This window comes from Acomys russatus, chromosome 4 (genome assembly GCF_903995435.1).
Source record: "Acomys russatus chromosome 4, mAcoRus1.1, whole genome shotgun sequence".
NCBI lineage: Eukaryota > Metazoa > Chordata > Mammalia > Rodentia > Muridae > Acomys > Acomys russatus.
In genome coordinates, this window is record NC_067140.1 from 55,539,618 (window position 1) to 55,560,843 (window position 21,226).

Consider the following 21,226-nt stretch of genomic DNA (forward strand, 5'->3'; position numbering starts at 1 on the left):
GTAGGAAGGTCAGCTGAGTACTTTCTCTGCCTCTCTGAGCCAGCAGGTTTTCACTCCAACATCTGGTTCCTGAGTTTTCATTGGTAAAATAAAACTATTTGGATTTTCATTCTTTGAAAATAGCACAGGGGGGGCTAGAGAGATGGCTCAGTGGTTAAGAGCACTACCTACTCTTCCAAAGGTCCTGAGTTCAATTCCCAGCAACCACATGGTGGTTCACAACCATCTGTAATGTGATGTGATGCCCTCTTCTGGCCTATGGGTATACATGCAGGCAGGAACACTGTATACATAATAATAAATAAATAAGTATTAAAAAAAAAACAGCACAGGAGGATCTGAGTTCGAGGCCAGCCTAGTCTACAGAGCTAGTTCTAGGACAGGCAGGGATGCACAGAGAAATCCTGTCTTGTAAAAACCAACCAAACAACCAAACCACCAAGTGTTGCCCAGATACTCACTGGAACATGGTCAAGCCCAGTAGCCAATCCTTTAAAGAAAACTGAGACCATCCCCATCCTGGTCCTGTGCCAGGAGCCATCAACTGTGAAGAGCTACACTTCAGCATCTTTATCACAGTTTTTTGTTTTGGTTTGGTTTTGCTTTTGGTTTTTGAGACAGGGGTTCTCTTATAGTCTTGGCTGTTCTGGAATCACATTGTAGACCAGGCTGGTCTCGAACTCAAAGAGATTCACTTGCCTCTCTGTCTCCCTGAGTGCTGGAATTAAAGGCATGCGCCACCATGCCTGGCTTTATCACAGTTTTTAAAGGACTCTCTTCAATACCTTACTGAATGGACTGTTTATTGGGGTAGGCGGTGGGGGAGGTTGTCACAGAAACCTTCAACATCTCTCATTCTTAGATGTATGAGCCTGCAGTCATCAGTACACTGCAAAAGCTGCTTTCTTGTTCATAGCAAGCAAGAGCAGCTGGGATCACGGACATCGATCTGGTCTCCAGATCTCCAAGGAAGCACAGATCACGAACACCAATATGGCTTCCAGAAGCAACATGGACCACGGACATCATCAACACAGCCTTTTGGCAGAAGGAAACCAGTTTCACAAATTCCCAAGGAACGCTGGCTTTTATCGAATAGCCTCCTATAGTCCAGATTGAGCTCATTTGTAGATTTTTGGGCTGCCTTTTGGGGGTTTGGGGAATTGACCTTTCCCCTGAACCTGACAGGGTGGTAGAGCGCTTCAGCAGCTGCAAGGCCAGAAGCTGCCTTGACATGACATAAAGGAGGAAGTGACTTTTTTTTTTTAAACAAGGAAGTTATGTTTTCTGATGATGTTTTGGTTTTTAGCATGTTTTTCCTCTTTTGTTTTTGTTCTTTTTTTTTTTTTAATTGGTTTTTTTCTTCCTTAAAGCCACTTGTGTTTATCATGTGCAAAGATGCATTCGTGACGAGAGCTGGCAGGAATCTACTGTGACTCACAATCCAGGCCAAGGCTGGTGGGGGCTGAAGGAGAGTCAGGACGCAGGGGTGCTGGAGACCGCTGCCTCTTCTTGTTGGCTATACACGTGAGGCAAGTGGAAGAAAAAAGACTGAGAGCTTCAAACTGCGGTGGGGTGAGGGGGACACTACCCAGTGGTGTCGTAAAGGTGGTGGCCACCTCCGATCTTTGCACCATTCCAGAGTTAGCAGCCTTTGTGGAGCTTTCTGTGTCACCTTCACTGAGCTGCAGACAGAATCCCGTTGTGTGTGTGTGGGGGGGGAGTTGTGTTCTCCTGAAGTGAGTGGAGGTGCCTGTGTCAGACAAGCAGGGTTGTGACGAGAAGCCAGGGATGGGAACACTTCCCATACCCCGCCGAGCCTGGTTCTGAGGAGGGTCCTGGTAGGCAAAGCCTGAGCCCTGCCTTAGTGCCTCAGACTGAGGTAGGGATGCAGGGACAGAGTGGGAGCTCTAGGCACAGCCTCCTGCCAATGGCTGGTGACCACGTATATCCCAGTGTGACCCGAGCAGGGCACTCTGTTGTCCAGCAGTAATTATAACTCTGTCCTCAAAAGTATGGACAAATAATAGCATAGTGGCCGTAGACAAATGGATCCAAACATGGCAGCTTTATTAGCAGATTCAGACTTCTCCTCATGATAGCCATGGGATCTTCACCCACAGCTGAGGGCAGAGGCCAGGCTCAGGACACTGAGTCTGGGGTGGGGCCTGGGTTGGCTCTTTTCCTTTGTCCTTCCTCTTGTACAGAGTTTGCTCTTCTTCCTCAGTTCCATATTCCTGGCCTCACCCCTGCCCCAGCCATTTCCTGGGTTATAAGGAGGGCAACACACTCTGCAGATTCAAACAGTGCAGCACTTCCTCCATCTTGTATTCCTGTTGAGGTCATACCAGGTTTAACTGGACTTGGGTCTCCCTGATGGAGAGTCCCACAGAAGATGACCAAAGCTCTATTCTAAGAACCTGAGGTCAAGCCGGGCGGTGGTGGCACACACCTTTAATCTCAGCACTCGGGAGGCAGAGGCAGGTGGATCCCTGTGAGTTCAGGGCCAGCCTGGTTTACAAAGTGAGTCCAGGGCAACCAAGGCTACACAGAGAAACCTTGTCTCGAAAAACTGGGGGGGAAAAAAACAAAAAAAAACCACCCAAAAACCTGAGGTCAAGATATCCCAGCTAAGCCGGGCGTGGTGGCGCATGCCTTTAATCCCAGCTCTCGGGAGGCAGAGGCAGGCGGATCGCTGTGAGTTCGAGGCCAGCCTGGTTTACAAAGTGAGTCCAGGATGGCCAAAGCTACACAGAGAAACCCTGTCTCGAAAAAAAAAAAAAAAAAAAAAAAAAAAAAAAAAAACCAAAAAAAAAAAAAAAAAAAAAATCCCAGCTAGCTTAGCTTCAGTAAAACTGCCTGCTTGTGCCGAAGGAAGGAACCCTCTCCAGCTAACTGCTTATCTTGGCTTCAGTAAAACTGCCTGCTCACGTGAAAACCGTCAGCTGTTGAGTGAGATGAATAATTTTTAAAAATATTTTATTAATTTATTCATATTACATCTCAACTGTTATCCCACCCCTTGTACCCTCCCATTCCTCCCTCCCTCCCGCTTCCCCCCCACTCCCCTCCCCTGTCTGTGACTGTATGTTCTCATACGGTAGCAGCCCTACTAAGAAGAGACAGGATGAATAATTTTTGCTCAACACCCGGGGCTACACAACTTTTGGTCAGCTAGCTGGAATAAAGACTTTCAGTTGGCTATCAACTGTGCCTGAGTGGTCATCTGTGGTGGCCTCCCTGTAATAGGCAGCCTGGCGACACCATCTTCACCTGGGCCTCCCTCTTCTCACATGTCTGGTCTGCACTGCTCACTGCGGCCTCTCTTCCTGTCTCTGCTCCTCTGCGGTCACTTTAGTCTTCATTCTTGGCTTTGCTCTGGCTGCAGCTCACCTCAGGCTCTTCTCTGGCCCAGTAAACTTTGAGCCCAAGGGCAAGTCCTGCTCCACTGCTCCAGACGTGACTGCTCACCTGACCCGGCATGAACTAAGGTACAGATCTCTAGTTCTATACAGTCAAAACCATAGCACATGTCCATGATCTCTATATCAGACTGCCGCTGAGACCTTTGAAGTCATCTGCCTTCACAACTCTTGTATAAACCGAGGACATGACTGCTCAAGGTGTTGTTGAGGGGAAGGCTTTTATTGTAGATATGAGGGAGAGAACAGCCAGAGGCATCTGAAGAGTCCAGAGCAGAGAGAAAATAGTAGAGAAAATAGTATAAGCACGGCCGGCAGAATGGACCCAGGCATGAGAGGAGATGGGAAGGGAGAGGGGGAAGGGGAGAGGGAAAGAGGAGGGGGGGGGGCAAGAGAAAGAAGACAGAGAGAGAGAGAGAGAGAGAGAGAGAGAGAGAGAGAGAGAGAGAGAGAGAGAGAGAGAATCAAGCCAGGTGCAATGGTGCACGCCTTAAATCCCAGCACTTGGGAGGCAGAGGCCAGCCTGGTCTACAAAGTGAGTCCAGGACAGTCAAGATAACACAGAGAAACCCTGTCTCTAAAAATCAAGAGAGACAGAGAGAGAGAGAGAGAGAGAGAGAGAGAGAGAGAGAGACAGATAGATAGACAGAGACAGAGACAGACAGAGAGACAGAGACAGAAAGAGACAGAAAGAGACAAACAGAGACAGACAGCCAGACACACACACACACACACACACACACACACACACACACACACACACACACACACACACACACGACACCAAGACAGCACATGGCCAAAATAGCAGGGTTGGTTTTTTCCTGCAGCGTTATGCAGGAATGAGAAGCTGGGAGAGGGGCAGGGGGAAGGGTGAGAGGAGCCACAGGCACTGAGTGAGCCTGGAGGCAGGAGTGTGCTTTGGTTTGCTAGAAGGTACGGTACCCCAGAGAGCGTTTGCCCCAGTTTCTTTTGGACCTGACAGCTCTAGGTTCATTGTATTCATTTTTGCATTAGTCTGCCTGCAATCCACCCACTCATACTGACTGTCAGCCTTCAATAGCTTCTCTTGGCCCTCAGGACAAGTCCCTGGAACCTGCTCCCCCTGTGGCCTCAGCCTCTTTTGGCTCTTGCATGGTCCTCACTCTATAATCCAAGCTCTCTGGTGCCACCTCCCGCCATCTCTGACCATCCAGCTCTTCCCAACCCAGATGCCCTTCCAATCAACACCTTCACCCACCTCTGCACCCTTCGGTACCAGGTCTGGTGTGCTGCTGCTGCTGTGCCAGGTAGGCTGTGGACTCGGGAATGAACTGAGACATTGACCTGTTTCCCAGAGTCAGTTTATAAAGGCAAAACCCACCTTTAGCTCAAACAGGAGGGCGGCTGGTGGAACAGGGTGGTCAGCTCTGACTCAAGTTATTTTGCTAACAAGACAAGAAGTTCTAACTAACCTTGACAGTGTGCCTGGCAGTTGGGGCCAGCTGTGCTTATGGTTGGGGAATTTCTACGAAGAGCAAGGCCATAGAGTTTTTCAGGTCTCAACATTAGTATAATCTGCTTAGCTCTGTCTGCACTAAATGGAACACCTACTGAGTAGGTGGTGTACACCCTCATTCGAGGCACAGTATTGAATCACACAGGGGACATGTGAGAAATGACCTGTCTGAATGCAAAGTCATTTACTACCTTGGAGGGAAAGAGCCCATGGAAAGCCACCTCTCCAGGGTTGTATTCAGTCTGAATGTCACGCCAAGGCCAGGAATGTGGGCTGGGAGGCACAGTGGCAAGGACAGAGCAGCCAGGTATGGGCAGTGCCTTGTTCTCTCCTTCAGTCTGTGGAATGCCATGACCTAGGTAAAGAGGAACACGCCTTACTGTCAGGTTCAAAGGGTACCTCATGCCCTCACACCCCAAAAAAGGGTAGGCTCATTGACTAGGTCCAAAATTGGTTTGGTTCAAGCTAGAATATAGGAGGATTTCTGGCAACAGCTTAAAAACCCAGCATTCTTCAGGAACTTGTGAAACAGGTTCCTGCCAGCCAAAAGGACTCTTTCCCCTTGCTTCTGGCAGAAGGAATATAGGGCTCTCCATTGACATATACCTGTGTTTGCATACCAAAGTCCATCCTAGCTTTCAGGCTCCCTCAGTTCCCACTCGTGGGGACTCCTTATGCACCTCAAAGCCCACCTCGCCTCCCGGCTCTTCTCACCTCCCTGACCCTCTCTCTCCACCCGGCTAGCTCCTAGGCTGTTCCAGACCCCCTCACACCCCTTGTGTAGGCAAGGTCCTCCCACCCACCACCCACTCCCTGCCCTGCTAGTCTCTGCTATTCTCCTCTCCTCTTGTTTCTGCTGAGGCTGCTCCTTTTGGGTAGCGTAGCCGTCTCAGGCCCACCAGCCACATCACCTCAGCTCGTTGCTGATGTAACAGAATCTCTCTACAAGGTCAGGCTGACCATAAACTAAGTTTATGATCAGCATACCCCGTGGCATTATTATTCAGCAAAAATTCCCCAACCACAAGCCCAGCTGCCCCCAACTACCAAACACACTTTCAAGGTCAACTAGAACTTTTTTTTTGTTTTTGTTTTTGTTTTTTGAGGCAGGGTTTCTCTCTATAGCCTTGGCTATCCTGGACTTGCTTCGTAGACCAGGCTGGCCACAAACTCACAACGATCCGCCTGCCTCTGCCTCCCGAGTGCTGGGATTAAAGGTCTGTGCTACCATGCCAGGCCCACTAGAACTTCTTGTTAGCAAAACAACTTGAGTCAGAGTTGACCACCCTGTTCTACCATCTGTCCCACTGTATGAGATAACTGCTGTTTTCACCTTCCTTCCTTCCTTCCTTTCTTTTTTAAAAAAAAATTTAGGTCTAGAGAGATGGCTCAGAGGTTAAGAGTACTGTCTTTTCTTCCAAAGGTCCTGAGTTCAATTCCCAGCAACCACGTGATTGCTCGCAACCATCTATAATGACATCTGGAGATCTGGTGCCCTCTTCTGGCATGCAGGCACACATGGGGGCAGAATACTGTATAAATAATAAATGAATAAAATCTTAAAAAAAAAAAAGCTGGGCAGTGGTGGTGCATGCCTTAATCCCAGCCCTTGGAAGGCAGAGGCAGGTGGGATGCTGTGAGTTAAAGGCCAGCCTGGTATACAAATTGAGTCCATGACAGCCAAGGTTACAGAGAGAAACCCTGTCTCGAAAAACCGAAAAAGAAAAAAAGATTTATTTATTTTTTTATTTTATTTATGAGCGCTCTATCTGCATGTACACCTGCATGCCAGAGGAGGGCATCAGATCCCAGTATAGATGGTTTGTGAGCCACCATGTGGTCTCTGGGAATTGAACTCAGGACCTCCAGAAGAGCAGACAGTGCTTTTAATCACTGAGCCATCTCTCCAGCCGTGTGTGTGTGTGTGTGTGTGTGTGTGTGTGTGTGTGTGTGTGTGTGTTTTGAGACAGGGTTTCTCTGTGTAGCCCTGGCTGTCCTGGACTCACTTTGTAGACCAGGCTGTCCTAGAACTCACAGAGACCTGCCTGCCTCTGCCTCCCAAGTGCTGGGATTAAAGGCATGCACCACCACTCCCTGCTTGGTTTTCACCTTTAAATATGCAATACAACTTCCCCTCGAGGACAGGTTTAGATCCTGAACTGACAGCCTCCCTGAGCTCAGAAAATAAAGCTTTCATTTTCAGCTGTGTCTAAAGTGAATTTTCTTGGCTTCCATCCTGAGCCCAGCAGTTTCCCTAGCCCTGGCCATATCCAAAAGAAGTTGGCTTCTTTTCTCTCTGCTCTGGACTCTTCCAGATGCCTCTGGATGTTCTTCTCTCTCTCTCTCTCTCTCTCTCTCTCTCTCTCTCTCTCTCTCTCTCATCCCTTTGTTTTCTTTTTGAGACAAGGTTTCTCTGTGTAGTCCTGGCTGTCCTGGACTCAATTTGTAGACCAGTCTCAAACTCTGCCTCCCATATGCTGGGACTAAAGGCATAATGTGGAGCAGTGCCCATGGCTGAGTCAGCGTATCTCTTAACATGCCCAGAGAGACCTTTTGTCCTTGTAATTATTACTTTGACTGTGGCACCATGCTGCCTTATGTTTTTTTTTTCCTGTCCAGTATAGCCTGCTGGTGTTGGGGGAGCAGAGGACTCAGGTCAAGACTGTATCCAGCCTGTGCCTTTCATCACAATCAGGGCCTACAGCCAACACCAGTCATGTCCCTCAGCCTTGACAGAAGAGAGAGCAGGCCACTGGCTTGGATGGACACATCAGGGTGGAGTGAGGTGGTCCTGAGGTAGCATGGAGTACTATGTCATTAACTCCTGGCCCAGGGGTCCCAGGGGAGCGGAGACCCAGGCTAGAACACCAGTGGGGTGTACTTTCATTTTAGATTTTTTAAAACCTTTTTTTTGTTGTTGTTGTTTTGTTTTGTTTTGAGGCAGGGTTTCTCTGTGTAGCCTTGGCTGCTTTGGACTCACTTTGTATCCCAGGCTGGCCTTGAACTCACAGCGATCCGCCTGCCTCTGCCTCCCAAGTGCTGGGATTAAAGGCATGCGCCACCACACCTGGCTTTCCATTGTAGATCTTGTACCTTTGTTCTGTCATCCTGAATGTCTCTTCCTTGCCAGTGTGAGGCTGGGTGATTTGTCACTTAGGTGTCACCTCCCCTGGGAAGCTGTTCTTGAATCTCAGCTCCCCATCAACCACCAAAGTCTGACTGTGGATCTGCCATGTGTCTTGGACACGTGTCTCCTTTCTTTGCACATTGCTCACACCCTGTCTTGTTGGTTCCAAATATTCCAAATGAACATTTGATACTGAGCATGAAATTTAGGACCTTGAGACTGCCAGGAAAATATTCTATCACTGATGTGCCTGAGTACCTGCCTCCTTCCTGTTCTTGTTGACCCCTCAGCCACCTGTGAAAGCTTGACGAGGGAGGCTACTCTGTGTTGAAATGTCCCAGAGGAGCCTGCACACAGTAGGGGCTCATGTCTTAACACACTGGTGAATGAAAGGCCACTGCCCCAGCAAGAGGCAGTCACTGTTTAGGGTAGAATGAGGTGGTAGGGCATTCTAGGCTGCCACTCAGAAGATGAACTGTGTAGCAGGGGTCGGCTGAGTAGGGTTTTGAGAAGGAGGCGGGGAGGCAGGTTTACCTAGAAGCATTTCCTCCCTGGGTGTGCCTAGCTCTCACTACTGTTCAAAAACAGACCAAGAGAATGGGCTGAGCGTCTAGAGGTTCCTGTTGTAAACTGTCTGGGTTTTCTTGTTGTTGCTTTGGTTGGTTGGTTGAGTTCTTGTTTCTTTGTTAGTTTGTTTTTGAGACAGGGTTTCTTTGTGTAGAAAAGAGAGGACAGGCAACACAAATTAGACTTGGTGGTTTGTTTGTTTGTTAGAGTGTTTTTTCGAGATAGAGTCTCTTGGTGTAGCCTTGGCTGTCCTGGACTTGCTTTGTAGACTAGGCTGGCCTCGAACTCACATCGATCTACCTGCCTCTACCTCCCAAGTGCTGGGATATTAAAGGCGTGCACCACCACTGCCAAACTGGAAACCAATCTGTAGATAGGATGGACTTGAACTCAAAGAGGTTCACCTACCTCTGCCTCCCTGAGCACTGGGATTAAAGGTATGCATTGCCACTGCCAGGTTGGTTTTGGTTTTAAGATATAGGGTTTCTCTGTGTAGCTCTGGCTGTCCTGGAACTTTCTCTGTAGACCAGGCTGGACTAGAACTCAGAGATCTGCCTGCTTCTGCCTCCTGAGTGCCGGGATTATAGGTGTGTGCCACCATAGCCTGGCTGAACTGAGTGCCCTTGATAGGCACCTTTCTTTTCTGGGTATCTTAAATGTAAACTGAAAGCTAGACCAAAGCTAGTTTCTTTACAATCTCAGGAGCCTTGCTGGGCATGGTGGTGCACGTCGTTAATCCCAGCACTTGGGAGGCAGAGGCAGTTGACTGCTATGAGTTCGAGGCCAGCCTGGTCCGGGATAGCCAGGGCTATACAGAGAAACTCTGTCTCAAAAACCTAAAACAAAAAACAAACCTCTCCCCCCAAATCTCAGTGGCTTCTTTTGTGCCCCCAGGGAAGATAAACACTCTAATTGTGTGCAGTGGATTTTACCTTTAGTGCTACTAAGGAGGTTGAGGTAGGAATATGCGGCAGCCTGGGCAACACAGAGAGACCCCTGTCTCAATAGGATGAGGGAAGGAAGGGAGAGAAGGAGGAAGAGGGGAGGGAGGAAGGGGAAGAAGGAAGGGGGAGGGGAAGGGGGGGAGGAGAAGAGGAAAGTAAGAAGTGGGGAGCATGTGGCTCATGCATGTGATCCCTGCACTTGAAAGGCCAAGGATGGAGGATAACGAGTTTGAGGTTAGCCTGGGCTACAAAATAAAATTGTTTTCCAAAACCAACCAACCAATAAACTCTCATAAGAAAACAGCCAGGGCTCCTTTTAGCTGCTATAGGTCTTAGCTGGGTGTAGCAATGCACGCTTGCTACTCCAACAGTCAGGAGGCAGAGGCAGGGGGATTGCCACAAATTCAAGGCCAGTCTGTGCTACATAGCAAGTTCTAAATCAGCCAGGCCTCTTATGAAACAATGTCTCCAAAAGGCAAACAAAATGAACAGAGAAAATAAATAAATAAAAACAAGACCCCAAACCAGCTATAAGTCTTTGGTCAGGTTGTTCTGGGCTGCGATGTTCTCAGCAGCCATAGAAGACTGCTAACTCCAGCCGCTCCAGGTTCTTGGACTGGGATAGCCCATCTCAAGGGAAAGGACTCTGTACCCTCAAACTGCTGTGTAGACGGACACTGATGGCTTTGAGGCCAGTGAGCTCTATGATTCATCTCACTAGAGTGACACTCCATGAGGGCTCGGGCTGGCGTTTCCTCTTCAGTGCATCCTTGGTGGCTCAGAGCCTGGCTTCTCTCAGGCTCTCAAAGGCAATCCCAAATAAACGTCTAAGGGTCGGATGGAACAAATGGCTGCGTGAATAAATGAACCAACTTACAGGGTTCAGATAGTTTTGGCTTGTGTGATGGGAGATGGGCAGAGGGGCAGGAGGCAGGGAACAGGTCCAGAGTGCTCGCTCTCTGGCCTCCCCAGGCCCTGCTCTTCCTCAGCGTCTCACTCCCAAGCCCGGGAGAAGGGGAGGACTGCCCGCAGCCAGAGGCTTCTGGGGTGTTTACCAACAGCACAGTTGTGGGTCACCACACAGCCAGCAGCATCCGATGCAGCTAAATTTATCTTCTTGGACCACACAGCCAGTTCCTAAAGGCCACACAGATCAGGGACCACACTGCTTATCCTCCTGGGTTGGGCCCTGGGGCCTTGCCCTGACCCCAGAGCCCTGTTGTCCCCAGGGAACAAATAGCCAATTCAGGTCCCATCTAAATTGCAGGGGCAGGCTGAGTCTGTGTGGACAGTCTCATCTCGGACAGAGTCAGAAGATTAAAGGGCAGGAACTCTAACTGTCCAGCTGTGGGAGATCAAAGCGGTTCATCTCCTTTTGCCTGAATGTTTGTTTATGAAGAGTGTTAACTTTGAGATGACATTTTACTTTTTAATATTCATTTATTTATTTTTTTTGTTTTTTGAGACAGTTTCTTTGTGTAGCCCTGGCTGTCCTAGAGCTTGTTTTGTAGACCAGGCTAGACTCAGACTCAGAGATCCTGCCTGCCTCTGCTTCCTGAGTGCTGGGATTAAATGTGTGCACTGCTGCTGCTGCCCTCCTCGCCCCCCAAGTGTATGAATGCTTTGCCTGAATGTGTGTGTGTGTGTGTGTGTGTGTGTGTGTGTGTGTGTGTGTGTGTGTGTGTGTGTATCATGCGCTCATCCCATGGAAGTCAAGAGAAGGTAGCTTTCCTGAAACTGGAGTTACAGATGGTTATGAGCCCCCTTGTGTGCGCTGGGGATTGAACTCAGGTCCTCTGTAAGAGCAACCAGTGCTCTTAACTGCTGAGCCATCTCTCTGGCCTTGATCTTACTGGTTAGCTTAGGGTGACCCTGAAATTCTGATCCTCCTGCCTCCGCTCCCAAAGTACTGGAATTATAGGTTGCTGTATAGCATGCCTAGATTTTTGCAGTGCCAGGGATGCACCCTGGGGCTTCGTGCATTCTAGCCAAGTACTTTATCAACTGAACCACATCTTAGCAATGACTAACATTATTACTATAAACTGTTGGTAGTGGTTAAGAACACCGGCCGCGGGGCTGGCGAGATGGCTCAGAGGTTAAGAGCAAAGACTGCTCTTCCAGAGGTCCTGAGTTCAATTCCCAGCAACCACAGGGTGGCTCACAAACCATCTATAATGTGATCTGATGCCCTCTTCTGGCCTGAAGGTATACATGCAAGCAGAGCATTTATTTACAAAATAAATAAATAATAAATCTTTAAAAAAAAAAAAAAAAAAACAAAACTAGCTGCTCTTCCAGAGTATGCTGGCTTGGTTCCCAGCACCCATATGACAACTCACAACTCTCTAGCTGGTTCTAGGGCATGTGACGCTGTCTTCTGGCCCCTGAAGGCACTATCGCTGATGCATTTATATACATTCAGGTAAAATACTCATGCACATATATTTTCTTTCTTTCTTTTTTCTTTTTCTTTTTCTTTTTTTGGTTTTTTGAGACAGGGTTTCTCTGTGTAGTCTTGGCTGTCCAGGACTCTCTTTGTAGCCTGGGCTAGCCTTGAACTCACAATGATCCGCCTGCCTCTGCCTCCAGAGTGCTGAGATAAAAGGCGTGTGCCACCACACCTGGCGATTTTCTTTCCTCCTTTTTTTTTTTTTTCTTCTTCTTTTTTGCAGGGTGTGCGTGTGCAGAAAAGCCAGGCAGTATGTTTCTGTAATCCTAGCATGTGGAAGGTAGGGGCTGTTACCCGTGGCTATGCCTTTTTTGTTGTTTTGTTTTTGTTTTTGTTTTGAGACAGGGGTTCTCTGTGTAACTGCTCTGGCTGTCCTAGAATTTGCTCTGTAGACCAGGCTGGCCTTGAACTCACAGAGATCCGCCTGCCGCTGCCTCCCGAGTGCTGTGATTAAAGGCATGCATCACGGCCAATGCCTGGTGGCAGTACCATTTTGTGAAGCTCCTCCATTTTGACAGTTCCTAAAACTGAAGTGGTCTGGATTCCAGAGCTGTAATAATTTACCTATGTTTTCGCCCTCCTTGGATATTTATTTATTTTACTAATTTATCCACTATGCACCTTATTTCCTTAGCCACCCCTAGCAATGTTAATCATGAGCCCCAAATGGAAAAATCAGCCTTTCCCCCTCCTTGTCCTATAACTACCCAAGCCTAGAAGCTCCTATCTGCCCTTTAATTCAGATGTCCTTCCTGCAGATGAGACCCCCTCCTTAGTCACTGCCTCCCCCCAATAGCCCTCTTCCATCTGCTGCTGTCTGCCCCTGCCTCCAGCAAGCTGGCCCCAACATTTCACCCACTTTCTTGACAAAACTGAGCCTTTCCTGCCTCTCCCTTCACACACCCACCAGTCCTTCAACTGTTCCTCCTGGCCAGCCCCACTCCATTCCTCCTCTCCACAAGGTGGCCATCCCTGACCGCCATGTCCTAGATTTTGGGGATGTGTTTAATCCCAACTCCCATGAATGGAATTTAAGTATTTTTTTCTTTGTTTTTGTTTTTATTTTTTGAGTCAGGGTTTCTCTGTGTAGCCTTAGCTGTCCTAGACTCGCTTTGTAGACCAGGCTGGCCTCGAACTCACAGAGATCTGCCTGGCTCTGCCTCCCAAGTGCTGGGATTAGAGGAGTGTGTCACCACCCCTGGTGACATTTCAGTATCTTACTCAGTCCTCTGACCTGACCTTGCACAACATTTATGTCACCCTGACTTCACTTTTTCTCTTGGGGACAGGATGTCCGTGCCAACACCCTTCATGCTCATAATGGGGATCATGGCTGCCGGGGCTGTGCCGTGGCCCTTCTCTACATGACCCAAAAGGTCTCCAACAACAGGCTATGGCTGCATGCCTCCTAGCAGGAAGGGAAAGGCTGCTCTTTGTGGTCAATTATGATAAAACCAGAGATTACGCAGGGAGCGATGAGAATCCGAAACCATGATTAGGTCAACTATTAACCCTTGACAGGGAGGAGTGTTGGTATCAATGCCAATGGAGAACACCCTGAAGGTTAGAGTGGCCTCAGACCTCTCAAAGATACTGTACAAAACAGGCTTTCAGTCTTTAATAACAGAGGGGAGGACCTTAAACCGTTAATCTCAGTGAGATCAGACTAAATATCAAATACTGGTGGCAAACATGCAGAGAACTCCAACAAAGGTGTGATGTCTTCTACCCTTAAGTCTAGCCTATAGAGAGCATGCACTAAATGTGGCTAAATGGCACACCGGGCAGGAGCCTCCTCCATCTCATGGCGCCTTGACCCTGCCTCCCGTGTGGTGAACAAGGACACTGAAACTCCGCTTGTGTCTAGACACCAATTGCCCCTTGTGAGTGCGATCAGGCTGGGTGAACTTGCTGGCTCTGCCGGCTGACGAGGCAGGAGTTGAAGCCTTCACTACCATTGTTCCCACTGATCCCAGGGTGACACTGTAGTGGCAGGTGAAGTTCTTTGTTTTACTTTATGACTCAAAGGAATTTATGTATATGCATTTTGCCTGCATGCAGCATGTGTGGCCACACAGTATATGCAGGCTTGGTGCCTTTGGAAACCAGAAGAGGGAGTCAGATCCCTTGAAACTGGAGTTGCATCTGGTTGGGAGCTACTTTGTGAGTGCTGGGAACTGAACACAGGTCCCCTGGAAAAGCAGCCAGGGCTCTTAGACACAGCCGTCTGTGCAGGCCCAGCTTGTTCCTTTTTTAATCCACATGTGAGTGAATTACCAGCTTCGCCAGACTTTGCTGAGCCTCCACCCTGTCTCTGGAGAAGGCACTCCTACTTAACCCAAACAGGCTGATCCATGGCTGTTTGGACCTGGCCAGTTTGAGCAATGCTTTCCCATTTCCTTCCTGTCTTCCCTGTTCCCCCTCTCCTGGGAGGGGGCATTCTGAGAGAATTCTATGCCTCTATTCTCTTCTGTCACAAAGGAGCTTCTTCCCTGCTATGCTCCATCCTTTCGCAGGAAGCTCTTACATCCTCTGCTGCTAACCCTTGTTCACTGCTTATTTAAAAAATTGAAAGATAATCACATCACATCGTTCTCTCCTCTGCCCTTTCTTCCTCCAATCCCCTGTGTATGTGTGACTCTCAAGCACTGTTCGTCTTTAGGTGTGGGGTATCTTTTCCCTGACTCTACCACACCCCTAGACTTTTTTTTTTTTTTTTTTTTTTTTTTTTGGTTTTTTGAGACAGAGTTTCTCTGTGTAGCCTTGGCCATCCTGGACTCACTTTGTAGACCAGGCTGGCCTCGAACTCACAGCGATCCGCCTGCCTCTGCCTCCCGAGTGCTGAGATTAAAGGCGTGCGCCACCACGCCCGGCTCACCCCTAGACTTTTAAACTGCACAACTCCACCACTTTTATATGCCTGGACCAATACTCCCGTGGCAGCCTCTTTCCAGCCATATGAGACTTGAACCTATAATTATTAGATCCTTACTAGAACCTATAATTATTAGGTCACCTCAAGGCCCTACCAACTACTAGCAAAGACTGACTCTCCCCAGTATGATTCCAGCAGCCCAAACCCTAGTCCAAGATGTCTGCCTAACCAACCAAACTGCTGTTCCTATTCACCCAGAGGTCCCAACACCTTTTTATCCCATGTTTCTTCTTCTGCCACTTATTCCTCAGTCCTAGATTCCAAAATACTTTCTTCTATTTCTGGTTGTGAGCCTAGCCTTTAATGGCTAAGCCACCTCTCCAGCCCTCAAAAATGTTTTCTTTACCACTCCCCTTTGACCCTTCTCCTCAGGACCTTATTTACCCGGACACTTTTGCTGAAATGCAGCTCCAGGCTGTTTCACATCCTTGATATTCTCCAGACTGTTCATGGAGGCTGCTGCCTCTTTTGCTATCTTATCCTTCAAACCTTTCTCTCACTTCAGCCCTTCCCCGCCTTCCCCCAAGGCTCTCCAGTTGAAAGAAGGGAGAGCCACCCTCAAAGACTCCTGCTATGTTCTCACTAACCACCCTAACTGCCTTTTGGCTATTGACTCCCTTCCACGCTACACGGCACATTCCATGTGGAACATCAGCTCTGCTTACCCAAGACAGATCTCTACATGTCACAGACTCCACACCATCACCTCCCAATATACTATGTTTTCCCAATTCTTCTGGCAAGTGTAGAGGAATGTTAATTCAGAATGGCTGCTCTGGCAAAAGATCACATCCAAAGACCCAGGTCTGTGTGATCTGGCTGGGATACAAACATGCCTTTAACCCAGGAGTCAGAGGCAAGCAGACCCAACTCTCAGGAGAAGAGTGAGAAAAGGGAAGCTACTTAAGGGGCAGTGCAGAGAGAGAGAGAGAGAGAGAGAGAGAGAGAGAGAGAGAGAGAGAGAGAGAGAGAGGAGAGAGGAGAGATCGAATGAGAGGAGAAGAGAGAGAGAGAGAGAGAGAGAGAGAAGAGAGAGAGAGAGAGAGAGAGAGAGAGAGAGAGAGGAAGCAGTTTTACTGGAACAGTAAGAGAGAGACAGGTTGTAGAAAGAATTCAGGTGAAGCCCAAATGAGCCAGAGAATGAGAAGGATCCAGAAGATTAGAGCAGATTGCTGGAGTTAGTTTGAGGCCAAGCAGAGCAATTCAGAGGCTGAGAGAAAAGCCAGATTGAGTAAGTCAGCTGGGAGAGGGGTTTGAGCCAGAACAGCCGAGGTGAACCAGGCAGCCCAGAGCTCAGAAAGAACCAGTAGGAGTGAGCTTATTAAGCAGTCTGTCTCAGAAGCTGAAAACATTCTAGGCCTAGGTAGACTGTACGGAGAGGCCAGAAGCATCCAGAAGTAGGCCTAGGTTAGCAAATGGAGGCAGTAAGCCTCAGAAACCATTACTTCAGGAGAATAAAAGTTCCTATTACAAGGCAAGGGCTGACTGTCCCCTTTCCAATCTGCCAAACCTGAAGACATCATTTCAGGCCAGACCTGGAAGATGAACCTTCCCCATACACTAACATCTCGGTAACTCGGGTGTCTTCACGTTGGTGGCTACTTCTCAGGCTGTGAAGAAGCCCTCCTCACTTCTCCTGAGAGAACACAAGAAGTCATTACTGTGCCTTCTGTCTCAAATCCCTCATTGTGGCTTGCCTTCCTCTCTGCAGCCTGGCAATGGACCCTGCTTTCCTCTCTAAGGCTAACCTGCCCTAGTCTGTTATTTTGCCTGGTGCCTTCATTCTGATAAGCAAGAAACCCCCTCAGCTGTGTTACAGCATAGGCTTATAATGTCTATGTACTTGGGATGCTGAAGCAGGAGGACCATGGATTTGGAAGTAGCCTGGGCTACTTTGGAAGACCTTTTCTCAACACAAAAAACCAATCAAACTATGACCGTTAATAACCCACCAAAGTTAACAGCAGAAGCAGGAGTACACCCAAGCTGCCACTGGGGAGGGGCAAGGGAGGATGGGGGACCTCCACCACATCGTCTGCTTTTCCAGTCACATCTGTTGACACTCAGTTCTTTTACATGGAAAACAGACTTGGTTTGAATGTGGGTAGATGGGAGAGGGGACACTTGTGTTCAGAGCCTTTTATTTGAAGATCCCAATCCTCTCAGCCGGAGGAGAGGCAGGTGTGTGAGCATTAAATCTGTGAGATGCCCCCACTCAGTACCTTAGGTATGTTAGGTCCGCCGTCAGGTGAAGGGGAGGACTGTGGTGTTTCCAGTTCCTAGACTGACCCAGAACTCTCAATGCCATGTGGCTGCTGCCACTGTGGGTGTTGCAAAGACTAAGAGGAATGCACTGGTGGTTTTACTGAGATGAAAACTGCGAGGCCTCAGCCCAATGGGTCAGCTGACTCACTAGGTTAATTGGGAAACTCATGCCGATGTGCTCTGTATGACTCCCTGGTCACGTTTACAAGTAAGAAAAACAGGACCCAGGCCATCGACAGTGCTACTTGAATGAAGATTTGTCTTTAGGACTATAACAGCAGCTGTCCAGCAGCCAGTCTATCTCCAACAAAGTGTACAGGGTGAGCCAAGGCTAGGAGGCCATGCTCGAGTCACAGAGGGCAGCATGAGCCCCACTCAAGAGGTGGTGCAAGAACAGTGCTGTAGGCTCAATAGCAGAGCAGTGACTGCCAGAAGAGGCTGGCAGCTAGTGCTCTTTTCTAAACTGACTGGCCACCTGTCAAAAACATGAACATCTAGAATCCTTAGGAACTCAGGTTTACCGCTTTCTTTTTTGAGACAGGGTTTCTCAATGGGTAGCCTTCCTGGTCCTGGACCTGCTTTGTAGACCAGGCTGGCCTATAACTCACAGAGATCCACCTGCTTCTGCCTCTGGAGTGCTGGGATGAAAGGCGTGTGCCAGCACCACCCAGTTTTTTCATGATTCTTATAACTACTAAAATTTGGGATACTGTTAGTATTCAGATTACCACTAACTCTGCTTTGTCCAGTCCAGGTCACTCTGTCCACATCTAGGTACTGAATTATAAGGAACTCACATCTCCAGTGCTGACTCTTTTGATGGATGGAGACAAAGCCCCAAGTTCAATCACCACTGCACCTGAGCAGACAACCATATCGTGCTCTGTCCCATTCCTCTGTCCTTCTTTGTCACAGGAGCAGCATTAGGGCTCTGCATCTTTTGACCCGGTCAAAACTCCAAGAATATTGCTTTGTACTACTTTGTATCACTAGAGAGGTAGCTGCAAAGACCACAGACACTTTGGTTTACATAAAATTATCTCACTCCATTTTATTTAAGATTTTTTTTATCCAGTTAGTAAAAGAAAGATGTGTCTCTCTTTATACATATGTACAAGTTCAGTTATAAAAATAGACAGCACATTCAAAGAGAAAAAAGGCTTGGCATTTTTCTGATTCCCTCTAAAGAGCATCTGTACACAGGAGTCAGGGTATGGGTAGGGGAATCTTTATGATTTAAATTAAATGATTCCCCTACACCTACTCCCAAAAAAAAAAAAAAAAAAAAAAGTGTTTAAAAAAATCAATCTATCTAAACTCAATTCCGCGATTTTCAGGTGTGCAAATTAGAGGCTGGCCCTCCCAGAAGCACCTGTTCCACCAGGGACATCAGGTGGAAAGCCCTCCCAGCCATCCCTTTCCCCTCTTAGAGGGCAGCAAGCTCAGGCTAGCGGGGCTGGGGCTGGGCGGGGTGGTGCTGAGCTTGCTCCCTCCCCACCTCACTCCTGCTGTCCCTTCTTTCTCAGTGCAATACAGACAGTGCATACAGCCAAGCAGGGGGCTGAAGGGCAAAGCCAGGGAGACTGTGCATTCAGGATGGGCAGACGGGAAGCTGCAAGAGTGGTGAGGGTGTCCTGCTGACTGAGGTGGCTCCTGGTCTCTTTATTGGCTTCTGGGAAGTCCCTTGAGTGGGAGCTGCTGCTACTGTTGCTGGTGGGACCTAAAGCCTTCCCTGGTGTGAACCGTGCTGGACAGTGAAAGAAGCACTGGGAAAACTGCCTGTGGCTTTGCTTCCTCCAGCCTGTTGTCCTTCTAGCCACCATCTTCTCTGGCATTCAGTGCGCTCTTCAGCGATGTGGCAAATGGGGTCTTGAGACCCAGGAGCGCTCCAGGCTATGGAGACCAGGGAATCATTTGTTCTCGTCCTAGCCCTGTAGGATGTCACATCCTTTAGAGAAGTCTCCATTATGGAAGGCTGTTCACAGCACCCAGGAGCCTTCATGAGGGACATGGTCAGAGCTGAAGAGTGGGATGGGGATGGAGACAGTGTGCCTGAGCATCTAAAGGGACTATGTAAGGCCCTTCCCCAGATAGAGGTCAAGACTCTGCTGCAGAGTCCATCTAAGATGTTGTAGAGCTGAATCCAGGATACTCCTTTGGAAACAGGTGATAAAGTGCTCACACCAACCACCTGTCTGTCCTCTCCTGCTGCAACTGGTCCTTTCCACTCTCCAAATAGGATGCAAGATGCCACACCAGGCAAGCCATCCAAAGACTACCTACGGCCCAGGACTACAGCCCCCGGTTTGGTTGAAGGAAGCTAGAGGGCAGAGATGGTTACCGTCCTCCAGAGGAGTTGGTGGTGCCTTTGCCCTGCTTCCTGATCAAGGAGTCTGAGGCTAGGCTGCTGGTCATGTGGAGGCTCTTAGGAGTCCCAGAAATATTATTTCCTTTGTTCAGAGAGGAACTTAAGGGAGAAGAGGTGCTTGAAGGTCCAAAGTCTGCAAGGCCAGCAGGTCGGACAATGGATGTCTGCAGAGGACTGCTTGCGGAGATTCCTGTAGGGATGGAGAAAAACACAACAGCCCTCAGCACCCTACCCTCCAGCTGCCCTGGAGTCTGTAGTATTGGTCTAAGTCTGGGCTGGGGGAAGGGGGTGGGAAGCCATCTCTGCTGCTCCTTGCTGACATCTGAGGTATATTTGCTTGTTCTTCCCTTTTTGTAAGATGGATTTTAAAAGAGACAGTGTCATACACTCAGCCCCGCCTGCATTACCTCATCCAGAGAGGAAGACACACTCTTCAGGCTCTGGAGAGGGCACATACCCAGTGTGAGAAGCCTGGGGTGCAGGATGAGAGCTCAACCCACTAGGCACTAATATTTTCTTGTTCTTCTGGAAAACACCTGAATTTAGCTGCTTTTTGTTTACTTGTTTTATGAGGTAGTGTCTCTACACAGAGTTGGCTATCCTGGGACTTACTCTGTAGACCAGGCTGGCCCTGAACTCAAATGATCAGTCTGCCTCTGCTCTAGAGTGCTGGGATTAAAGGTGTGCACCACCACCACCGGCTTGCTGCTTCCTTCTTAATTTCAGAGGCCTATACTCGTCAAGAAGTCTGGCCAAGGGACACAAGGTGGCCCAGTCTATCTTGTATCTGTACTCAGTCAATCCCCTAGTACTGGCTGAGGTTACTTTTGTTTTTCAAGCTCTGTCACATCAAGGACTTGGGTAAATTTCTCATCTTTGGTGCTCACTAGACAACAGTGAACTTTCCGTTCCCTGGTGAGACAAATCTACCCACGTCTCATAACACATTGTCTAGAATTTCTGTTGTTTGCTTCTTTCTTTTTTTTTTAGTAGCCCAAATTGGTCTTGCCAAACTTATTCTGTAGCTGAGGATAACCTCAAACTCTTGATTCTCCTGCCTGTGCCCCCCAAGTTCTGTGGTAGTTGGTGGGCAGACATCTTTGCTCATGTACAGTGGGATTACAGTCTTTCTTGTTTTTCATTCCCTGCTATCAGGGATTCTTCTTAGGCCAGTCTACCTCCTTGCTTCCTCTCCCTCCTGCCTGCTTCTTTGATGTGTTATCACACTGCCCCATCCATGGCTGAGACTTGCTCTGGTTACTGGAGTGACTAACGTTTTCTAAGGCTATAAATGAGCTAGGGTAGGCTACCGCACTTATTTCCTTAAATGAAAGCCCGGGCTCCTGCAGTGGGAGAAAGGAGAGGCGAAATCAACTTTTACTTGAGCACTCAAAGTAGGCCAACCGCTTTCTATGCAAGTATGCCTTTTTGTGCTGTGACAATCCTATGAAGCATAAGAAGTTCAAGACCAGCTCAGATACATTTAACTCTATCTACAACTTGCCTCCTGTATGCTGGGATCATGGGTACGGCTACTGTATCTAGTTGAGGCCAGGCTTTGCATAAGGGTGGGGAGATAGCTGTCAGTGAGTTCTTTCTCACTGCAACTGGATAAACTGGACTCTGGCTTCAATCTCCTTTTCTATTG

General features: G+C 48.5%; 1 protein-coding gene across 1 annotated transcript in view; it reads right to left on the reverse strand.

Annotated features, from left to right (window-relative positions):
- Positions 1 to 19,057: 19,057 nt before the first annotated feature.
- Ino80 (INO80 complex ATPase subunit) overlaps positions 19,058 to 21,226 on the reverse strand; it is a 97,158-nt gene continuing 94,989 nt past the window's right edge. Inside the window, 1 exon segment of the mRNA XM_051144413.1 lies at positions 19,058 to 19,768. Coding sequence (XP_051000370.1) covers positions 19,548 to 19,768 — 221 coding nt within the window. The 3' untranslated portion in view covers positions 19,058 to 19,547.